Raw genomic sequence first — 22950 nt, 5'->3', positions numbered from 1 at the left:
GTCATCAGGCTTGGTAGCGATCATCTTGACTTACTGAGCCATCTTGCTGCTGCCTGTTTAAATCTGGATTTGCCTCCACATCTCAAATAAGAGAAAACACTTTTTTAAAAATTAAGTACCAAATCACAATGATTCCTGAAATTTCAAAACACAGACTAAACATAGCACATGACAAAACATGCTTGGTAAACTAATGAAAGCTTAATCTAAACACAGGGATAAAATTTTGAAGAAACATAAAAACAGGGGTAATCATTTTTATGGGGATAGTATTATGAAGACTTTCATAGTATACAGTTATATCCAATATAAGAAGACATTATAATAATACAATAAAAACTAACTGTTCTTAACCATAAAAGTTCATAAAAATAAAGGTGTGCTACAATAAAGTTACTTCCAAGAGGAAAAGAGTTTCCATTAGTTTCAAACATAAGAAAATTCAAATAGATCATCCCAAAATAGCAACAGAAAAAAAAATAATGTTTACAAAATAGAAATTATAAAAAATAAACACTGAATTAAAAGCAAAAATAACATGACAAACAGAAAGGCAAGGGCTATATGTAGCTCAACAGGCACTTGCTTAGCATACACAAGCCCTGGATTTCATTTAGAATTAAAAACAAAAAATAGATAAATAAATAAAGGTGGGGTGAAACAAAGTGTAATGATACAGTATGTTTCAGAAGCCAAAGTTCTGAGCTGGGCATGCTTTTGCAAAAGCAGGTAACCCTCTGTGAGTTCCAACCTGGTCTACATAGAAAGTTCCCAGGCAATAAAGGCTACAAAATGAGACCTTTCCTCAATAAACAAATAAATTTTAAAAATAAAAAAAAGGGGGGCTGGAGAGATGGCTCAGTGGTTAGGAGCATTGACTGCTCTTCGAGAGAACCCGAGTTCAATTCCCAGCACCCACATGGCAGCTCACAACTGTCTGTAATTCCAGTTCCAGGGGACCCAACACCCATGCCAAAACACCAATGCACATAAAATTGCAAAAATAAATTTTTTAAAAATGAAAATTTCATATACACAAAAACAGTATTTGGTGTACAATGATTAAAATTATACTAGTATGACTTTAAAACTACTGTAAGAACACAATAAAATAATACATGCAATAAAAATTTTAGATACTATTCAGAAACACTTAAACTAACACTAGTACTTTTGTTTGTGTCAAAATAAGTTTTGCTTTCTTGTATTTTTCTAGTTCCTATTATATTATATGAAAGACATTCCATTAAGAGTTTCTTTTAAAGGAGCTCTAATTTAATAGTTTAAATGAAAATATGAGTTATAAATACACTAATTACAAAACTGAATTATAAGTATGTTCTACCTACTTTAGAATGTATGTATTCGTGAATGTGTGGACATGTAGGTGTGTGCATGCGTGTGTGTGTGTGTGTGTGTGTGTGTGTGTGTGTGTGTGTGTGTGTGTGTGTGTGTGAAGACACATGCTACCGTGCACATATGGAGGTCAGATGAAAATTTTTTAGGTGTTAGTTAACCTATCTTGCTTGAGACAGGTTTTTCTGTGTTTTCAGGTTTTCCTGTGGCATGTGTTAGAGCAGTTTGGGAGCTTTCAGGTACTATCTACACCTAATATCTCTCACAGGAGGACTAGGATCACAGGCTAATGCTGTATATCTGACTTTTATGGGAGTCCTAGGAATTCAAATTCAGGTCCTCACTCTTGCATAGTGAGCACTTTTTTACCCACTGAGTCAGCCCCTGTTTACTTTGTACTTTACTATTAGCCATAAATAATGGGTCTAATGTGATTAAAGAGTTCTAAGCTTATTGCTCAATCTATAAGAAACTTCATGTTCTTATAGAACGAAAAAACAAAATTCTTTGAAATTTTACCTTAATTTTCTGACTCAAACTAAACAAGCATGAATCCACGGTAGTTATTTATAAATGTTGGTTTTTGAAAATGTTTTGAAATGTGGTAGGTGCTGGAGAGATGGCTCAGTAGTGAAAGAGCACTCACTGCTCTTTAGAGGACCCGGTTTGATCCCCTGCGCCCATGATGACTCACAACTGTCTGTTATTCCAATTTCAAGGGATCTGATGCCCTCTTCTGGCTTCTGAGGACACCAGGCATTGCACATAAAATAAAAACTAATTGTCTAATAGTCTCATACAGTAATTTTAAGAAGATGACTCTTGCTATCAAACTATTAATACAGTTTTAGTACATTTAACACAGTTCAGTCTAGGCTAATGGCAAGTGGATACAGATGAAGCAGACTATCACAAAACTGGGTAAATACAATCTCTGTACTTCATTCACTTCAAAGGATACCTGTGACAGAATTACAAAATATCATTTTTAAATGTTTTTATACTTAATTTAATTAACATTGAGATAACTCATTTTCTTGTAAAAACAAGTTTTATTTGTATAGAACTAGTATTATTGTATTACTACATCTGAAGTTAATCACAAAATAAGCTATCACTCTAATGATTAGTCCATTATCAGAAAAAAAAAAAAAAGGCCTGATCAAAACACAGCACCTCATCATTCTTGCTCTGTTCCCTTAAGACCTTGTGAGCCCTTATCAAAGCATGTGTCACATTTTGTTTCTAGCTTTCCCTCTCAGGAATGTTTTTGTCTTGCTAACCACTGTTATTGCCACACATATAGCCAGTGCCCAAAAAAATACAATAATAAGTGAATGCATCAATTCAGATTGTCCTGAAAACTTAAAGTGACCAGTTCTCAAACTGTCTCTAATATTTCATGGCCAAAAGTTACTCTCTGAATGACATTTCAGGACAGCTAGAAACTGGAAAACATCACGTATGAGGAAATACTTCATGCAGCACTTTCTAGTATTAATTCTTTTAATTCTCATAACAGCACTGTGAATCAAATTCCACTGACCTTATCCATTAAATATGAGGAAATCAAGTCATATTAAAATTAACTCAGGTGCCAAAGAAATAAAGTTAGCTACAATATAAATTCAAGAATCTGAATTAAGGTTGCCATGCAATCACTATGGAAGTAGAAATTTCTTGTTTCCTTAGTTTTAGCTAGTCTTTGTTTAGCTTAATCATTACTGGCAAGAACACTGGAGTTCTGATGTGTATCTTAAAGGCAACCATAACCAATTTCCTTGTAGAAAAAAGATCCCTAACGGAAAAAAAAATCACTAGTTTAATTTGGTGTGTTTCTATTAAAAGATACTAGAAAAAACTTTTTGAGGTGATAGATGTATTCACTATCTTGAACTTAGGATGAATCTGATATTAATCTTCACTGTAAACTAGATAGGACTTACAGTCACCATAGAAACACACTTCTGTTTATGCTATGATGGTATTTCCAGGATGGTTTAGCAGAGGAAGGAAGCCCATCCTGAATGTGGATAGCACTACTCTATGAGGTGAATAAAAAGAAGGTGAACTAAGATGCAACTTTCATCTCTCCTGCTTCCTCACTGAGGGTGAAATGCAACCATGCCCCTCCTCCTCTTGCCATTACCTTCGCTGCCATGATTAACTGCACCCCAAAACTGTGAGCCAAAATAAGCCCGCCCACCCTTCCCTTTCCTTCCTTCCTTCCTTCCTTCCTTCCTTCCTTCCTTCCTTCCTTCCTTCTGCAGGCTTTGTCAGGAATGTTTACACAGCAGTACTGATATAATAAACAAATGGTTTCATAGATATATACTATAAGAAAGCTTTCAAATTGTATATTCTAAATATGGACAGTTGGCCAGGCGTTGGTGGCACACACCTTTAATCCCAGCACTCAGGAGGCAGAGGCAGGCAGAACTCTGTGAGTCCGAGGCCAGCCTGATCTAGTTCCAGGACAACCTCCAAAGCAATACAGAGAAACCTTGTTTCGAAAAACAAAAAAAAACAAAAAAACAAAAAAACAAAAGAAGGAGAAGATAAATAAATAGATAGATAGATAAATATGAAGTTAATGCTGTCAACTATACCCCAACAAAACTCTTGCATATAATAATAATGACATATATAACAGACTAAATTTTCATACATTTCTAAAATAAGAACATCTGGTAAGATATATATATATATATATATATATATATATATATATATATATATATATATAGTCTACTTCCATATTATCCAACTTTAAGCTGAACAAAATACTAAAAACCAACCTGTTTTGCATTCTGCATTTGACAACTGTGTCACTTTTTGGATTTTTCGTACTGGCTTGACCACTTTCTTCTCTTTATTTTTTTCTGCAGGCTTCTCTTTTACAGAAGTATCATCTGAAATGCATAAATATTGACAGCCATCATTATGGTTCTATTCAGGACCTACCTCTCCCAGTGAAGAAACACAGGCGAAGGGGCCCCTCCTTTAGCAGTTTCAGTTACCCAAGATCAACTGCGATCTGAAAACATTAAGTGGAAATTTCCAAACATAAACAATTCATGTTATAAATTGTGCATCATTCTGAATAGCATGCTGATATCTCTTGCTATCTAGCTCCAGCCAGCCAGACTGGGTCATGCCTTTGTCCAGAGTGTCCATACCTATAGGCTTCCCACTAGAAGACACAAAGTAACCATCTCTGCTATTAGACTATCTCTCCAGTTGTATCATAGAGCTTGTTTTCAAGTAAACTCTATTTTAAAGGCCCCAGAGCTCAAGAATAGTGATGCCAGCATTAAGGTTGTACCAAAAAGAAGCTATACAGTGCAGCTGTCCAATGAAGTTCACACTTGTCAACTTAGTGAAGAAAAACTGTATTCTGTGTTTGATAAGATCTACAGCAAGTTCTAGTTTATAAATTAAGTACTATAAAAAGTATGTATAAGAATAATGAAGTATAAATAGGGTTCCATAGATGTCAGTTTCCAGCATCCTTGATTGGTCTTAGAAGTATGAAAGAAAAGCCTTCACTGGGGCTACTATTTCTATGACCCACAAACTATCAATGTCAAGCCCTCCCCTGGAAAGGGTTGAAGATTACCACTACTCCATTGTTAGGCACCAGTTCTCTTTTGTTGTTACTGTTTTTCTTTTTCAGAAACTTGTGAGAAAGCTACCTCATTTCCACAAAGGAGGAGAAGCTACAATAGTCATGCTTTCAAATCCCTGCATGTTTAGAATCTCAGTGAGCATTTTCTTAAATTCCATTTTATTTAAAAATTTCAACAGAAAAACTTTACAAAGTGTAAATGTACTAACCACAGAAATTCTAAATCAAAGTTCTGAATTATAGATATGAATAATGTAATTTAAAATACACATAGGGCTCTGCTTTGTAGACAGAGCAGGAGTCTAGTGTGAATGAATGAACAGGGAGGGGAACACTGGACACCAGGGCTGGAGATACTGGCAAGAGCCAGATGAGGTCAAAGGTTCTCCAGGCTTCCCTGTTTTCTCATCAGTAAAACGGGATGTTTGTGGAACATTCTGAGCCAAGGAGTGACACAACTTAAACAAGACTTTAACACGCTTATGCTGACAGTCTCATTAAAAGAGCCAGCAGTCAGGAAAACAGTTAAGACAGGACTTGGAGAACTCAGGGGACAGACAAACTGGTGGTGCCTTGATTGAGGTAACAGTGACAAAGGCAGTGGAGGTGGTTATGTCATAGATATAATTTATATGACAGAATAGGAAATATAAAAGAAATGGGGGGGCATGAAATATCTGTTGCTCAGACAGTAGCTGATATAGAGTAACAACTGGAGTAGCAAGGTTAAGTGATGATGTGTCACAACCACATTGAGTAATCTAAATTTCAGACATTAAGTTTGAGATATCTATAACATATTCAAGGGAGGGTATAGTTAGAAGGTTGACAAGAGTTTGAATTCAGCAAGTCTCAACTAGACACATAGATGTGGGAATATTTGCAAGAGAACTAACTCAGGTATTAAGAGTACATACGTTTTCCTAGTAGGTTTTTTGGATAAATAAACAAGAAGGGAGGGAAGATGGCAGGGTAGGGTAAAATAGAAGAAAAGAAAAAGGAATAGGTCAATTTAAGAGAAAACAATGCTTCTAGCAAGCCAAATGAAGGATTTCAAGGAAGAGGTAGCTAATGTTGTCAAATGCTGCTGAGCAAATGAAGATGATAATGAACATTAAATAATGCATATGGCCAAGTAAATGTCATTAATGATTGCAATAACAGCAAAACCCCAAACCAAAAAATCTCTCTCTCTCTCTCTCTCTCTCTCTCTCTCTCTCTCTCTCTCTCTCTCTCTCTCTGTGTGTGTGTGTGTGTGTGTGTGTGTGTGTGTGTGTGTGTGTATGTAGAAGACAAATCAGAGACCATTAGTATAAGGAAACTTGCAGCTTTGCTCTCAACAAAAGGGAGAAACAGGGCAGTCACTGGAGAAAAAGCCAGAAGTATTCATTCTATCATGATCTACATGCTATGACATAATATGTTAAACAGTGTGTCAGTAAGCATGACCTCGAAGAGAAGGAAAATTTGATACAAAAGAATGAAAGCAAGATGGGTAATATACTTACACACACAAGGGCAAATGTAACAAAAACACAGGTAGAGAAAGGTTGGTTTACCCACCATTAAAAGAAAGGGTAGAGTATAACTTCTTTAGTAGTCTCTGACATATTCACCCAGGCTATGATACTGTCCCATGATGTGTAGTTATTGTCACTTCTTTATAAGATGAGGAAACCAATGAAAGGTTATGTGGCACAACCTCATATATATAGTTAATAAATAGCAAAGCCCTTTAAGTTGACTCTAAAATATTTGCTCAAAATTACCACATTATATGTTCTTTCCACATGAGAAAAGTATTCTGAACACAGTGTTTAGCAAAATGAGGAAAACAGAACTGGACACTTAATGCCACACACGCAAAAAAAAAGATTAGCAAAATCTTTCTGGGGGCTTATTAGAAAACTGTCAGGTTTTGGCCAGGCGTTGGTGGCGCATGCCTTTAACCCCAGCACTCAGGAGGCAGAAGCAGGCGGATCTCTGTGAGTTAGAGGCCAGCCTGGTCTCAGAGTGAGTGCCAGGATAGGCTCCAAAGCTACACAGAGAAACCCTGTCTCGAAAACAAAACAAAAAAAAGAAAAAAAGAAAGCTGTCAGGTTTTGGAATTAAACTGGGTTGATTTTTAATCTTGACTTTAATTTCTTTATGCAATCCTGGAAAAAAAATAAATGTTTCAGCTTTCAATTCCTCAACTATTAAAAAGCAAACAAACAAAAAAAGAACATGAAGCACCAGCATCTCCCCTAGTGCCTCACTATAAGCTCAGAAAGTGGCAACATCACTATTTTCACCTTCCTATTTCTTCAGTCGTCCACAGGTTCCTTTTAGTTATAATTAACATGCATTCCCTTCCCATAGTACTTACTTGATTTCTGCATATGCTGACTACAATTACTGGCCACTTTAAAGACCTCAGTAAGCCACAACTAAACTCTGTTTCCTAAAAATCAGTCTGTCCTGACTTTAAAAGTCCCCCAGTTTAAAAGTGACCTAGTTTCTGTACCATTAGCCATGGGAGCTAATTTTATCCCTGGAGGAGAGCCAGAAGGCTAAGAGGGTCTCATGACGTAAACCACTACTGCTCTGATATACAATACACTTAGGGAAGAGCAACACCACAGGTTTAGGGAAAGTTTCATGTTCAATTCTATAAGTTACGGCATGCATAACAAAATAAGCAGGACATAGAAAGATCAGCTCTCACCTGCAAGCTGCAGTGCTAAGTCCCGGTACAGCTCTCTGCTCATGCTTTGAAACTCAGCCTCTTGCCACACTTTTCCATCGGGTGTTCGAATCTTGGTTTCTGAAGGATTGAAACCTGATACACACCAACAGAAGATGCTTAAAAAGATTGGTTTTATTTTGAAGTCAGATATAGTTAAAATAACATAAAATTCACTCTGTACAATTTTTTTAATTTACATTTTATTTGGGGGCTGGGAGCATTCATCATGCCACAGCATGACTGTGGAGATCAGAGGGCAAAATTGTTTCTCTCTTGCCACCTTTTGGATCCCGAGGTCACACCAGGTCATCAGGTTAGTGAGCAGTCTCACCAATCCCAGCCATCTCACCAATCCCAAAATCCACTCCTATGTATACAATTAGGTGTTTTAAGATATATTCTAAGTTTCATTACTACCACTGTTACATAATTCAGGAATATTTCATCACTGAGAAAAGAAACTCTATCCCTTTTATCAATCACCACCCCTCAGACCTGTCCACCCCCCCTGGTAACTACTCATCTACTTTCTATCTTGATGGATTTGCCTATTCTAAATATTTTGTATAAATGGAATCATTCAACACATGGTCATTTATGTTAGCCTATTTGACTTTGTAATTTTTCAAGGCTCTAACATCTTGTATCATGGCTTTTTAATGCCAGCTGATATTTCCTTGAATAAGCATGACATTTTTACCTATTCATATACTGGCTAATAGTCACATGGGCTGTTTCTACTATCAATAATGCTGCCATAAACAATCTTGTATAAGTTTTGTGGAAATGCTTTCAATGGGTATTGCATATAGGAGTCAGTTGCTGGGTCATGGTAATATAACTGTAAGAACTACTAACTTATTTTCTAAAGAAGTGGCACCATTCTTTATTCTCAACAGCAGTACACACAGGCTTTAATTTCTCCATATTCATGCTGATACTTACTGTTGTCTATCTTTTTCATTAAAGCCACTCTAATGGAGCTATACAGAAGCATCTTATTGTAGTTTGATTTGTGTTTCTGTGATGATTAATGTCATAATTCCTATAACATAAAATTAACTTTATATTTTTTAGAAGAAGAATGTATAATTTCTACTACATAATATACTGATGAATACCAGTTGGGAAAAAGCAGACTTCAGTGAGATGAAACAGCATATATTCAAAGACACTAGAAATGGAGACTCAAAAAATTAAATAATATAAGAATGTCAACCACTAGGAATAAGTGTGTCTAAATTATACCATATGCATATTTAAGAACAGTAAGTATACACTAATTTAAAAGCAGCAACCAAATTGTGGGTTTCAGAGACACAAACTACCCTTTCTTAGGATGAGAGACAAAGAACACTGCCCTCTGTCTTTGAAGATGGGCATTGCTTATTATTATTATCTATTTTTGCCTCTATACAAAACGAATAAACTGCTATTCGTATTGGTAAAATGGTCCCAAAGTAACACATAGTCAGTATCTTAAGAAACATTACATATGTGCTACTTCCTAGAAATTAGCATCCTGATTTGTCACTCCAAATCTATCACTACTTAAATACACTCCTCACCAGGTGGTGGTGGGACATGCCTTTGGGAGGCAGAGGCAGATGGATCTCTGTGAGTTCAAGGCCAGCATGGTCTACAAAGTGAGTTCCAGGACAGGCACCAAAGCTACAGAGAAACCCTGTCTTGAGAAACAAAAATAAAAAAAGAAATAAACTTCTCACCTGGCAGTGGTGGTACATGCCTTTAATCCCAGCAGAGGCAGGCAGATAGATAAATGTGAGTTAAAAGCCAACCTGGTTTACAAAGCTAGTTCCAGGATAGCCAGGGCTACACAAAGAAACTCTGTGTTGAGAGAGAGATAGAGATAGAGATAGAGATAGATAGATAGAGAGAGAGAGAGAGAAAGAGAGAGAGAGAGAGAGAGAGAAGAAATGAAATATACTAATATATTTCTCTGTGAGTTCTGGTCCACATACACAGTACATAGTGAGGCCCTGTCTTGAAGAAAAGAGAAATATACTGAGTTCTGAGTGTTTATTTTTGCAAAATAATAAAATAATGTGGATAATAACCAAAGAGTAAGGGTTTTGTTTTGTTCAAATACAGTCATATTATGTAGTCCATGTTGGTCGACAACATGTGATTCTCCTGCCTCAGTATCCCAAGTGCTGAAATTATAGGCATATGCTGCCATGATCAGTTCTAGGACTGTTCTACTTACCAAAAAATTGGGAGCCAATAAATACTTATAGAATTTAATCAATGTGAACAGTAAGCTAGAGTCAAACTTGGTACAAGCAATTTACATATATTAAACATAAAGGTAGAGAATACCTGATAGTTTTGTTGTTGTTGTTGCTGTTGTTGTTTTGTTTTGCTGGGGATTTTTTTGTTGTTTATTTGTTTCAGATTTGGGAATTTTGGGGATTTAGGAATATGTGCACACACACAGATATGACACAGCTTAAATGTAATGTGTGCATTCTTTACACATATGGGCTGAATGCAAGTTTATACATATTTTAACAATATTGTGTACAAAACAACGTTTTTATGTATTGAAATCAGAAAACAAGGGTATCGGTCACTATTTCTGCCACCCTTGTGATCAATCTATGGTTGTTTGACATTAATATCACTCCTGACTGAATTCAAATGTTACCTAATGGCAATCATTTTCTTCCTTATTCCCACATACTCACCTAACAGTGAAAAATGTTACATTGCACAAATACAGAGACAAACTCATTCAAAGTATCTCTAGACGTCAGCTGCTTTAAACAACAGAAACAGCAAACCTGATGGCAGCTTTCAGGACACACACAATGCTGTGTTTGGACTGAGAAGTTCCCACAAATTGCATTTCCTTTTCTAGTTAGAAGAATTTCCAAACCAAGAGCCAATCCTAACAGGACAACAAAGGCTGAAGGCCCATCAATACTTCTCCTGCTCCTGAGGTCCAGTGCCCCTAGTCTCATCCCCAGCTCTGTAGCAGGGAACCTGCTGTGTAGTCTCCCTTTCCTCTCTGATCATCACCAAGAGATCACAGGGATTCTCGGCCCCCATTTTTCTTCCCCCAACTCATCCCAGTATCCCAGCATCCAAAATCAGCAGACATTCTGTGTGAACAGGGAAACAGGTAAGCCAACTGAAGACCTTCACCACTCCCCTCTCCTCCAAACCCTATCCCCCAGTCTCATCTCTAGCACTGCAACAGAACACCTGCTGCAGCCTTCCTTCCCCTCTGCCCTCATCTCCAGGAGATCCCATAGACCTTCCCCTCCTACCCTCCTTTTTCTCACCTGTTGCTCTATTCCAGCCAACTCCAGCATACCCAAACTTCTGGGACACAATGAAAGTGGTTCTAAGAGGCAAGTTCAAAGCACTAAGTGCCTACATTTAAAAAAAAAAAAAAACCTGGAGCAATCTCATACTAGCAACTAACAGCACACCTGAAAGCTCTAGAACAAAAAGAAGTAATCACGCCCAGGAGGAGTAGACAGCAAGAAATAATCAAACTCAGGGCTGAAATCAGTAAATAGAAACAAAGAACAATACAAAGAATCAATAAAACAAAGACTTGATTCTTTTGAGAAAAAAAAAAGATAAACAAACCTTTAGCTAAACTAACTAAAAGGTGAAAGGAGAGTATCCAAATGAACAAAATAAGGAACAAAAAGGGGGGGATATAAAAACAGACACTGAGGAAATCCAGAGAATCACACAGTCATACTTTAGAAACCTGTACTCTACCAAAATGGAAAATCTTAAAAAAAAAAAAAAAGATAATTTTCTAGATAGGTATCACTTACCAAAGTTAAATCAGGATCAGGTAAGCAATTTAAGCAGACCTACAACTGCTAATGAAATAGAAGCAGTCAATAAAGTCTCCCAATCAACAAAAGTCCAGGGCCAGATGGTTTTAGTGTAAAATTCTACCAGACTTCCAAAGAAGAGTTAATGACAATACTCCTCAAATCATTCCACAAAATAGAAACAGAAGGATTTACAAGGGCACAGTTACCCTGATACCCAAACCACATAAGGACCCAACAAAGAGAATTACAGACCAATTTCCCTTATGAACATAGATGTAAAATGCAAAAATACTCAATAAAATACTTGCAAACCAAATCCAAGAACACATCACAAAGATCATCCAACCATAAAGTAGACTTCATCCCAGAGATGTAGGGATGGTTCGATATATAAATCAATAAATGCAATCTATCATATAAACAAATTGAAAGAAAAAAAACCCACATGGTCATTTCATTAGATGCAGAAAAATCCTTTGAAAAAAATCCAACCCTTCATGATAAAAGTTCTGGAGAGATTAGGGATATAAAGAACATACCTAAACATAACAAAGGCAGTTTACAGCAAGCCTATAACCAACATCAAATTAAATAGAGAGAAACTCAAAGTAATTCCACTAAAATCAGGAATAAGATAGGGTTGTCCAGTCTGTTCATACTTCTCTAATATAGTACTTAAAAGTATTAGCTAGTATAATAAGACAACTGAAGGCGATTAAGGGAATACAAATTGGAAAGTAAGAAATCAAAATATTGCTATTTGCAGATGATATGATAACATACATAGTGACCCTAAAATTTTCATGGAGGAACTCCTATAAACACTTTCAGCAAAGTAGCTGGATACAAGATTAACTCACAAAAATCAGTAGCCTTCCTATATATAAATGACAAATGTACTCAGAAAGAAATCAAGGAAACAACACCTTTCACAATAGCTTCAAATAATATAAAATTTCAGAGGGTAACTCTGACCAACCAAGTGAAAGACTTATATGATTACAATTTCAAGTCTTTGAAGAAAGACATCGAAGATGATAATGGAAAGATCTCCCATGCTCGTGGATCAGTGGGATTAACATAGTAAATAAAAATGGTCATCCTACCAAAATCCACAGATTCAATGCAATTCCCATCAAAATTCCAACACAATTCTTCACAAACCTTGGAAGGGCAATTCTCAACTTTATATGGAAACACAAAAATTCAGGATAGTTAAAACAACCCGGAACAATAAAAGAACTGCTAAAGGTATCATCATCCCTGATTTCAAGTTTACTACAGAGCTATAATGATAAAAAAAAAAAAAAAAAAAAAAACTACATGGTAATGGCATAAAAAGACATGTTGATCAAACTGAAGACCCAAAGATAAATTCACATTCTGTGGATACTCATTTTTTATTTTAAAAAAAGTCAGAAATACACACTGGGAAAAAAGACAGCATCTTCAACAAATGGGAGCTGATCAAACTGGATGTAAGCATGTAGAAGAATACAAATAGATCCATATCTATCACCCTGCACAAAACTCAACACTAAATGGATCAACATAACACCCAATACACTGGATCTGACAGAAGAGAAAGTGGGGAATAGCCTTGAGCTCACTGGCACAAGAGATGACTTCCTGAAGAGAACACTGATAGCACAGGCACTAACATCAACAATTAGTAAGTGGAACCTCCTGAAACTGAAAAGCTTCTGTAAGGCAAAGGACATGGTCATTTGGACAAAGCAGCAGCCTACAGAATGGGAAAAGATTTTTAGCAACTCCACATCCAATAGAGGACTAATATCCAAAATATATAAAGAACTGAAGAAAACTAGATATAAAAAAAAAATCCAATTTCAAAATGGGGTACTGAGAATTCTCAATAAAGGAAACTCAAATGGCTGAGAAACATTTAGAGAAATGCTCAACATCCTTATGCTATTAGGGAAATGAAAATCAAAACTACTTTGAGATTCCACGTTAGAATGGCTCATGCCGGTGAGGATGTGACGGAAGGAGAACGCTCCTCCCCTGTTGATGGGAGTGCAAACTTGTACAGTCACTATGGAAATCAGTTGGGCAGTTTTTCAGGGAGTTAAAAATAGATCTACCTCAAGATCCAGCTATACCACTCTTGGGCATATACCCAAAGGACACTTCATCCTACCACAAGAACATTTGCTCAATCATATCCATTGTTGCTCTATTTGTAATCAACAGTAGAATGGATTATGAAAATATGGTACATTTACACAATGGAGTATTACTCACTGGTAAAAAAAAAAAAAAAAGACATCATGAAACTTGAAGGTAAATAAAACTAGAAGAGGTCATTCTGTCTGTGTGAGGTAACCCAGACCCAGAAAGATAAATATGGTATGTATTCACTTATTATTTGAATATTAGCAATTAAATAAATGATAACCAACCTACAATCTGTAGACCCAGAAAGGTTAGGTATAGAGGAAGGGACTAGGGGGACACATGGTCTCTCTAGGAGGGGGAAATAGATTTTACAGGTGCATTGGGGGCAGGTAGGGACAGGAACTGGAGGATCAGGTAAGAAAGGAGAGAGGAGAAAGGGTTGAGGGAGGGAATGCAGGAAGAGACAGCTAGAACTGAGGAACATTTGAGGGAGGATACAAAAACCTAGCACAGTGGAAACATCCTAAAATCTATGAAGGTGATCTTAATGAGGTCTCCTAATAATGAGGGAGACAGTACCAACTGGCCATCTGTTGTCACCAAACAAGGCTTCCAGTACTGGGACTGTATTGCATCCAATTGAGTTGTTGGCCAACTGGGGAGTCCCGTGAAAACCCCCAAACAACTCAGGGTGTTGCTAAGACAATGGTTATTCTGCAAACTGATAGCAGAGAGGGCCCCATTACTGAGCACAACAACCACACAACATTGAACAAGGAGAAGTCAAGCTGGTGCCTACAGGGAGCCTTCACCACTACATTCTAATGCCATTGGTGTGTTGCAGGCTACCAAGAGAAAGATAAACACCAACCCAGCTACAAAACCTTTGACCTGCCTTGCAAGGGCAATGATAGCACAGAACTTGTGGGAGTAGCCAACCAATGTCTGATTTGACTTAAGGCTCACTCCACAAGATGGAAACCACACCCAACACTGCTTGAGTAATCAAGAACCAGAGATGAAATAGTCCAGAGATCTAGCATAAAACCAAACACTACTTGTCTTTGGGGAAAAAGAAAACATTAATAAAATGACTCCTAGTGATATTCTGCTATACTCATAGATCGGTGCCTTATTCAGTTATCATCAGAGAAGCTTCTTCCAGCAGTAGAGGGGACCCACAGGCAGACATTACTTGGACAAAGAGAGTCCTTGGGACACAGCTCTAAACAGGATGTCTCCATCAAATCCTTTCCCTCAGAGCTTAGGGAACCCCACAGCAGAGGCAGAAAGAGTGTAAAATCCAGAGGAGATGGAAACAGGGAAAACAACTCCCTCTGAATCAACTCAGCAAGGCTCATATGAACTCACATAGACGGAAGCAGCAAGCACAGGGTCGACTTGGGGTTCATTTCCTTCTGTTGGACTGCCTTGTCCAGGCTCGATATGATGATTTCCTTTTATCTTTTATTTTATCGTGTTTGGTTGTTATCTCTTAGAAGCCTGTTCTTTTCTGAGAGACAGAAAGGATTGGATCCAGAGGGTAGGGGAGATGCAAACGAACTTGGAGGAGCAGAAAGAAGGGAAACTATAATCAGGATATGCTGTGTGAGAAAATAATATATTTTCAATAAAAGCAAGGGGGCTAAAAAAGGGGGGGGAGATTTGAAAAAAGAAGAAATTCCAGAGGCAGCTGGAGGACTAGGAAGTAGATCTGCTAATGATGGCTTTTTAATGTTTCCTCTAGAGTTACTGACCTCATTTACAAGCGTTGGTCTTAAAAGTTGCTCTTTAATTTTATAAACCAAGATTTTTGTTCTGCTGTGAATATGCACTGCTTTAAGTCCTTCAACTAATCAAAATGTTCCCTGTGTCATCTTTTCTAGTGTTAACATTACCATCATCACCATCACCACCACCATTATCACCTCGGTTCAGAACTACTTCAATTTTTTTTATCACTGGTCAACAAACTGTAGCTTAAATATCAATATAGTAATTTCTCTAAATCCCCTTCTAAAGGCATGTTTCACATATCTAAGGCCAGAAGTCTTGTTTCTTTTTTCACTTGAGAGAAACTGACCACCTTATTATCATAACTAAATATGGAATTGCAGGCCAGAAGTTTGTGCCAGACATGCTTATTTGTGACCTTAGTCACATGTTTCAACCAATGGTACAAGTACACACAGCATCTTCAGAACATTAACTCATTTGTTAAACTCATGTAGAAACCCTTCCACATTTGCATCTCTGTTCCCACTGTTAGATGCTTTCAAGAGTGTTTTGGGGTCTAAGATGGCTCCACAGGTAAAGGCATTTGCTTTCCAAACCTGAAAACCTGAGGTCGATCCCCTGAACCCACATGGGGATAGGAGAGAACCAACTCCAACAATTTGTCCTCTGACATGGAGACATACGTTGTGACATGAGTATGCCAACAAATGCATATGCAAACACAATTAAATAAATGTTTAAAATAATTTTGAAATAGTAAGTGTTTTTATAGTGATTTTTACCAACATAAGGAAGTCCTGAACACGGGGCTTAATTAATAAAGGTACACTTTAGTGATAAATTGCATAAATATTATTTTTGGTTTTGGGGGACTGTTTTGTTTTTCATTTCTCTCTGCTGCTGAGGACTAAACCTAGAACCTTACAAACAGCAGTTAAGTGTTTTAGCATTGTGCTACACGTTCTGCAAGCCCATACATAATATTCTAATAGGAATTTCTGCTGGAAGAAGAGCAGAACAGTTGTCAAGGATAACACAATCCTGTCATCCGTATTCAGGCCAGCTCCCTAGCAGTGAGGGTGAGCTGCTAGTACCTGTGCCAGTGAAACCAATTTAAAGAAGCTGTCTATGGTCTAACTTTGTATTAGCACAAGAGACTGGTAAGAAATCATCCCCTTTAAAACAGAGAAGGTGAATGCTTTCACTATCACAGAGAGTTTTACGACTCATGTGCCTGCTGCATTAACACATCTCAGCAGCCACTCTGTCCTTGGCATCCTTAACTCCCTCGGGGACTATCTTCTCAGCTATAGTTAACATCTTCCCCGGGGTAGTACCACAAAACAGTAATTTGTCATGAGTATTTTTGATTTTTATCTGCAACAACTTTGGTAAACTAGTACTGCATTTCTCTCTGGCTTTGCAATCGCAGATGCTTTTTCACCATGAATCCAAAAATAACCATAATCATGATCCTCTGCTTTTTTACCAAAAAATTGGGAGCCAATAAATACTTATAGAATTTAATCAATGTGAACAGTAAGCTAGAGTCAAACTTGGTACAAGCACTGATTTTCTCTGAATTGTTTTGGAGCCTGTCCTGGAACTAGCTCTTATAGGCCAGGCTGGTCTCCAACTCACAGAGATCCACCCGCCTGCCTCTGCCTCCCAGGTGCTGGGATTAAAGTCATGTGCCACCAACACCCAGCTGATCCTCTGCTTTTTCTTAAACTTTTCTACTGTCACAGTTCCTTTCTAGTTCAGTTCATTATGGTAGGTCTCCACAGGTTTCACAATAGCATGCCATTCAATGGTTTATGTTACTGCAATGCAGACAGATCTCCTCTTAAAGATAAGATATTCATCTTTAGCTCTATAGTCTACTTTTCTTTTTCATAAACTACTGGTCATCACTTTCATGACAGAACTACACCAGGTTATCTTGTTCCTCAGTCACATCTGGTGGTCACTCCAGCCCGTTCCCTTCTGTTGGATGTTTCCCACTTAGAATTCTTTGACTTTCACACTCTTGATAAACCTAAGTATTTTCTCTTTTATTTTAACTGTTACCAATAAGGGTGTCTGTGGCCCTTTTTGACATTCCCAGCAGTATCTTTACACCATAGAGCAGAAAATAAGCAAAAAGTAAGAAATGCTCCCAAACCCTTTGTGGGACATGATGAGGAAAGTCATCTGCTATGTGATCACACATACATTGTTTCATTATCCCTGTGAGCACAATGGACATGCATAGTAAAGATATATCTGAGCTAATGGGGCATAGCTGGGATTTTAATCCCTTGGGAATCTGATTAAACAATATTGTGCACCTGTGTTTTGACTGTGACCTGCCACATGAGGTCAGGAGTGGAACTTCCCACTTACAATGTTCTATCAATGCTTAGCATATTTCAGATTTTGGGTTTTTGATATAGTTTTCATTCTCTTTAGGAAACACTTCTCTCTTTAGAAGCCCTTTTTTGTATCTGCATCTTCCTATATGTTAAGATTTCAATAGCAATATGTTCTTAGTCCCCAAATCATTAACTCCTTTTCTTCTGCTTATTCAATTTTCTGAATAGAATTGTTTTTAAAATTCCTGGGGCTAAAAAGATGGCTCAGTGGTTAAAAGTACATACTGCTCTTGAAAAAGGCCCCCGTTGAGATTCCAGCAGCACCCATAACAGACAGTTCACAACTGCCTGTAACTCTGTCTACAGTGTATTTGACACCTCTGGCCTCCACTGGCATGCACGTAAGCAAGTGCTTGCTCGCACGTGCGTGTGTGCTCACACACACACACACACACACACACACTTACAAAAGTAAAAATTATACTTCTTTATGTTCATGACCAAGTTCGGCTCTTTCCCTTCACTGACCTTTACACCACAAAGAAAAGACAGGCCAGCATTAAGTGCAATGTGAGCAAGAATCATCTTACACACATACCATTTGAGTTTCATGAAATAATTACCATGTCTTTGGGATTTTATTTTTGGATACAGAGTCTCACTATGTAATTCAAAGCTGACCTCACACTTACAATTCTGCCTCGATCCTTTTTTTTTTTAAAGCACAACCAAACAAAAGCAACTACTAACAAAAACAAAGCTTTGAGTTGAAGACCTAACATAAGGAAAGAAACAGGGAGGTAGAACATGTAACAGAAAAAAAACAAAAGCTCCATCAACATGCAGAATTGGTTCAGTATGATAAAAATTATATAAAAAATAAATAAGCACAAGCATCAATTGCTTGCTATGTATAAACTGTCCCATACACAAGTAACTTCCAAAAATGGAACCAAATGGTTAGAACACAAGAATAATAAAACTTTTCAAAGTATATACTTTAAATCCTTAGAACTGTCAACCAAGTGAATTTATTTTGTTTCAAGCAAATATCACTTTAGAATACAATGTGATGAAGTCCATTTAATTTACACTGTATAAAAACTACTTTGCTATTGTAAAAAATAAATCCATTAATCAGAATATCAAACTATATTCTGTAACAATTTTTAAATGTCCACTATGTTATCAAAATAACCCCTCTAAAATTATAAAATCTTCTAATATGAAAACAAGCACTTTTTAAAAAGCTATCATAAAAAGGAAACCCAATGACCAACTTTAAAATAGCTAACATTTAAGATTTTTACTTTTAGGATTAGTAACTTCTAAGTAAAGTATTAAGTTAAATATGACTCCAAATAAGACATCTTAAGTTTCTTTTAGTGAAATAACCTTTGGTATCTTAGAACTTTGATTTCTTTTTTGTTTTTTTTATTCTTAAAAAAAAAAACTGTGTTAACTGTGTTAAATATATAAGGTCTTATCTATGTGGGTTTGATTACAAAAACTAATAAAGTATTCTCTAAATAAAAAAAAAGAATAAAAAAACATGAAATATAGACTGCTTTAGAGGGTCTGATATGGTATAGCAAGGATTTGGGGCAATCACTTCTTCAAAACCAAGCAGAATATTTTGTCTCCACCATTTGCTATTGCTCTGCCAACAATGTGGATCGGATATACATTTGGCTAGAAGATAAAAAAACCATTTTATTAATACATCAGAACATTTTTAGACAAGAGCATCCTTAAGTATTCTAAAGTGAATTTGGTCACAAGTTTATCACAGAGTAACTAGAATGAAACACAAATGATCTATATTTAATTTACAAAAGGTATCACTAACAAAACATAGCAAGCAACACAAAATTGATACTGCTAAAATTGTTCCAGAGAAAAACTGACTAAGGACTTCTTAGGATTAGAAAAACATTATAAAATCTGTCAGAAAAAAAAAATAAATTTAGTAAAGAAATAAAGAACAAACTAATTAGTGCAAAACTGTCTTAATTTCTTAATAACTAAAATTTTTTAAAAGAAACAGCTCTTAACAATATTTTGATCTGCCTAAATTTGTCTATAAAAACTGAACTTGAAAAAGTATGCAGAAAAGAAAAGGCAGAGGGTTGAGGAGAGAAGATGGCTCATTGGGTAAAATCTTTTGTCATCAAGCCTGACATAAGTTCAACATCCAGGGGCAAGAAAGAACCTATTCCTGAAACCTCTCTCTCTCTCTCTTTCTCCCTCCCTCTCTCTTTTTCACATACACACACACTCTCTCACACAAAGAAAACACATCACACACACCACACCACACCACACACACACTTAATAAATAATTATACAATTATTCTGATCTTAAAAAGAAAGGTTACAGTGGAAGATTTAATGACAAAACTCTAATAAATCAATAAATCAACCCTTTGTTACATACATGGCCCTGTGAAAAATAACCTAAGGGACATGTACATAAAAACAGAAACCCCAGGGATAAAGAAATGACACAATGAAGTGCACCGGCCATTCTTTCAAAGTACCCATGTAGTACACAGACATACATGCAGGCAAAACACTCATAAAGTAGAAATAAAAATAAATTTAAAAAATACCAGAAGAGCCGGGGGGCGTTGGTGGTGCACATCTTTAATCCCAGCACTTGGGAGGCAGAGGCAGGCGGATCTCTGTGAGTTTGAGGCCAGCCTGGTCTACAGAGCCAGTGCCAGGATAGGCTCCAAAGCTACAGAGAAACCCTGTCTCAAAAAACAAACAAACAAACAAACAAAAAAATCAAAAGTTAAAACAAGATCCATGTCAATGACAAAACATTATCTGTCCTATGTCTAATGGGAATTGAATTGACTGGTTTGTCTTTTAAATAGGGTTTTTGTCACTGCTTTTCTAATATTAAGAATTAAACCCAGGGACTTTAGTATGCTAGACAAGCTATCTACTACTGAGCTGTGTAGTTTATCCTAGCTGACTCTCTGCAGTTAACCTAGAGCCTACCTTAGCCTCCAGAGATGGGATTATAGGCATTCACCACTACAAGCATACTGTTAAGACAATTCTTGCTAATTGCAAATTATTTCTTTTGGTTATCAAAAAATGGCACTAATCCTATTTCCTATTTTGTAGAGTCTCAACCTCTAAGAATTCCCTAAGGAGCTGAGCACATGGCTCATGCTGTCATCTTACACTCAGATTGCTTTGAGTAGAGGAAGGGAAAAGGGGAGGAAGGAAAGAGATAAAGAGGGGAGATTCCCTAATGGACTTGTTAAAAACTCTTATTCTGGTGGCACACACCTCTAATTCCAACATTTGGGAGGCAGAGGCATATAGATCTCTGTGAGTTCTAGACCAACCTGTTTGTTCTACACAGTGAGTTCCAGGCCATTCAGGGCTACCAGTGAGACTCTGTCTCAAAAACAAACAAAGAAAATCTCATTCTGGACCCCATCCCCAGAATTTCTGATGTAGGTCTAGAATTGGCATTTTTCACTGTTACCTGAAAAAGTTTTCTCATGCAGCTAATTTGGTAATCAACCTGTTCCACACAACCTAGGGGAACCATAAGACATGAAGACAGAGAAAAATATAAAGACTGATTACAAACCTTTATATGCTGGAGCAGGTGGTGCTGTTGCCACTTTCCTGACTTTTGTTGTCACTGAGTTATCAACATTAACAACCATTACTGGATGGTCAATATGACCTAGAGTCTGGACTTGGCCATTTATTTCTTCTGAATGTTCCCACTGTTTTCTAATCCGCTCCTTGAGTTTTTCCAGTTTAACATCATGTTGTCGCCTCTTTGAAATATCTAATCTTTGGGAATTACAGGCACTAGTAGAGGATGGAGAAGAGTCAGACAGCAGCAACACTTTTGGATCAACATTGTGTCCCATGTTAAGAGAAAGCTTTGAAGTGTTTTCACTTCCTTTTGCTCTGTTAGGCAATTCTTCCTCAGTTCTTACATGTACTCCCATTTTAATTAAACATTCAGAACTGTGAAATGCATCAATTCCTGGTCCATCATTTAAAAATCTAACAACTGTATCACCGATGACAGATGGTTGAGAGCTCTCAAAATCACAGCAATGGATATTCCGATCTTCCCAATGGTCTATTATTTGCTTCCCATTCTCAGCCTTTTCCTCATGAACACAATAGACATGCTTAGACTCCAGATGACTGGGGCTTAAGCTGAAAGGTGTACCATAGGTTTCCCTGTGACAGAAAAGAAAAAGCTCTGTGATTAAGAGTTAATAACAAAGAATCTGTAGACTTGAAAACTACAGGGGTTAGATCTTAGGTAGTCTCACCACAAAATAACAGTAAGCATATGAAGTGATGTATACATTAAGGAGCTTGGTTTGGTGATTCCACAATGTATATATGAATCAAAACATTACATACACCACAAATAATTTTTGTTTTACCATTAAAAAGAGCCTGAGTAAGAGGTTAAAAAAAAAAAAAAAAAACAGTTAAACTGAAACCAGTCACACAAACTGAATGGAGAACTTGAAGCTAATAGTAGAAGTAAAACAAACAACAGCAAAAATTCCCTAGAAGTTTAAAACAGTAAAACCAGTACCTAATGGTGTAGGTCCATAATCCCAGCTACTTGAGAGTCTGAGGCAGGAGGATCACAAGTTCAAAGCCAGGCTGGGAACTTAACACTCTGTTTCAAAAAGTTTAAAAAAATAAAAAAGAGGTAAAACAGGTCTAGTATGCAAGAAGCCCTAAAAACTTTGTTCTCAAGTTAACCCTCTTGTAACCAGAGACACATGTGGCAGCTTCAACTACATCAGCATCACGAGTAGGCAGATTGGTCAGGGCCTAAGACACAGCACAAAGTCCACAGTCTCCGTTTATAAAAATGCTAGCAGAGGTTTTTCTTCAAAGCCAATTTTAATTTACATACTATTCTAAAAGTTTTCTTAAAAAGTTTATTAAAAGGGAAATTAATGAAGACAAATAAAACTCGCTATAAAAAAGACATGAAGAAGAAAAAGTACCCACTACATGTAACAGCAGTTTGGACCTGCAACATCTGAAATAGCAGCTTAGCATTTTCTTCAGTGTGTGACTACTAAAAATGCTTAAATGACATTGTAACTCACATTAACAACTCTACTATATAGCCTAATCTAGACCATTACATATAAAGACATAAAA

At 36.8% G+C, this 22950-nt stretch overlaps 1 protein-coding gene across 1 annotated transcript in view; it reads right to left on the bottom strand.

Annotated features, from left to right (window-relative positions):
• Positions 1-22950, bottom strand: part of Cep350 (centrosomal protein 350) — a 135879-nt gene that overhangs the window by 91708 nt on the left and 21221 nt on the right. The window contains exons 6-8 of the mRNA XM_027417338.2: positions 21383-21996; positions 7692-7805; positions 4155-4268 (exon numbers count right to left, since the gene is read on the bottom strand). Of these exons, the coding sequence (XP_027273139.1) occupies positions 4155-4268; positions 7692-7805; positions 21383-21996 (842 nt within the window). The remainder of the gene's footprint in view (positions 1-4154; positions 4269-7691; positions 7806-21382; positions 21997-22950) is intronic.

This window comes from Cricetulus griseus, chromosome 5, assembly GCF_003668045.3.
Source record: "Cricetulus griseus strain 17A/GY chromosome 5, alternate assembly CriGri-PICRH-1.0, whole genome shotgun sequence".
NCBI classification, from domain to species: domain Eukaryota; kingdom Metazoa; phylum Chordata; class Mammalia; order Rodentia; family Cricetidae; genus Cricetulus; species Cricetulus griseus.
Note: the sequence above shows the minus strand (reverse complement) of the source record. Positions and strands in the feature narration are given on the sequence as shown.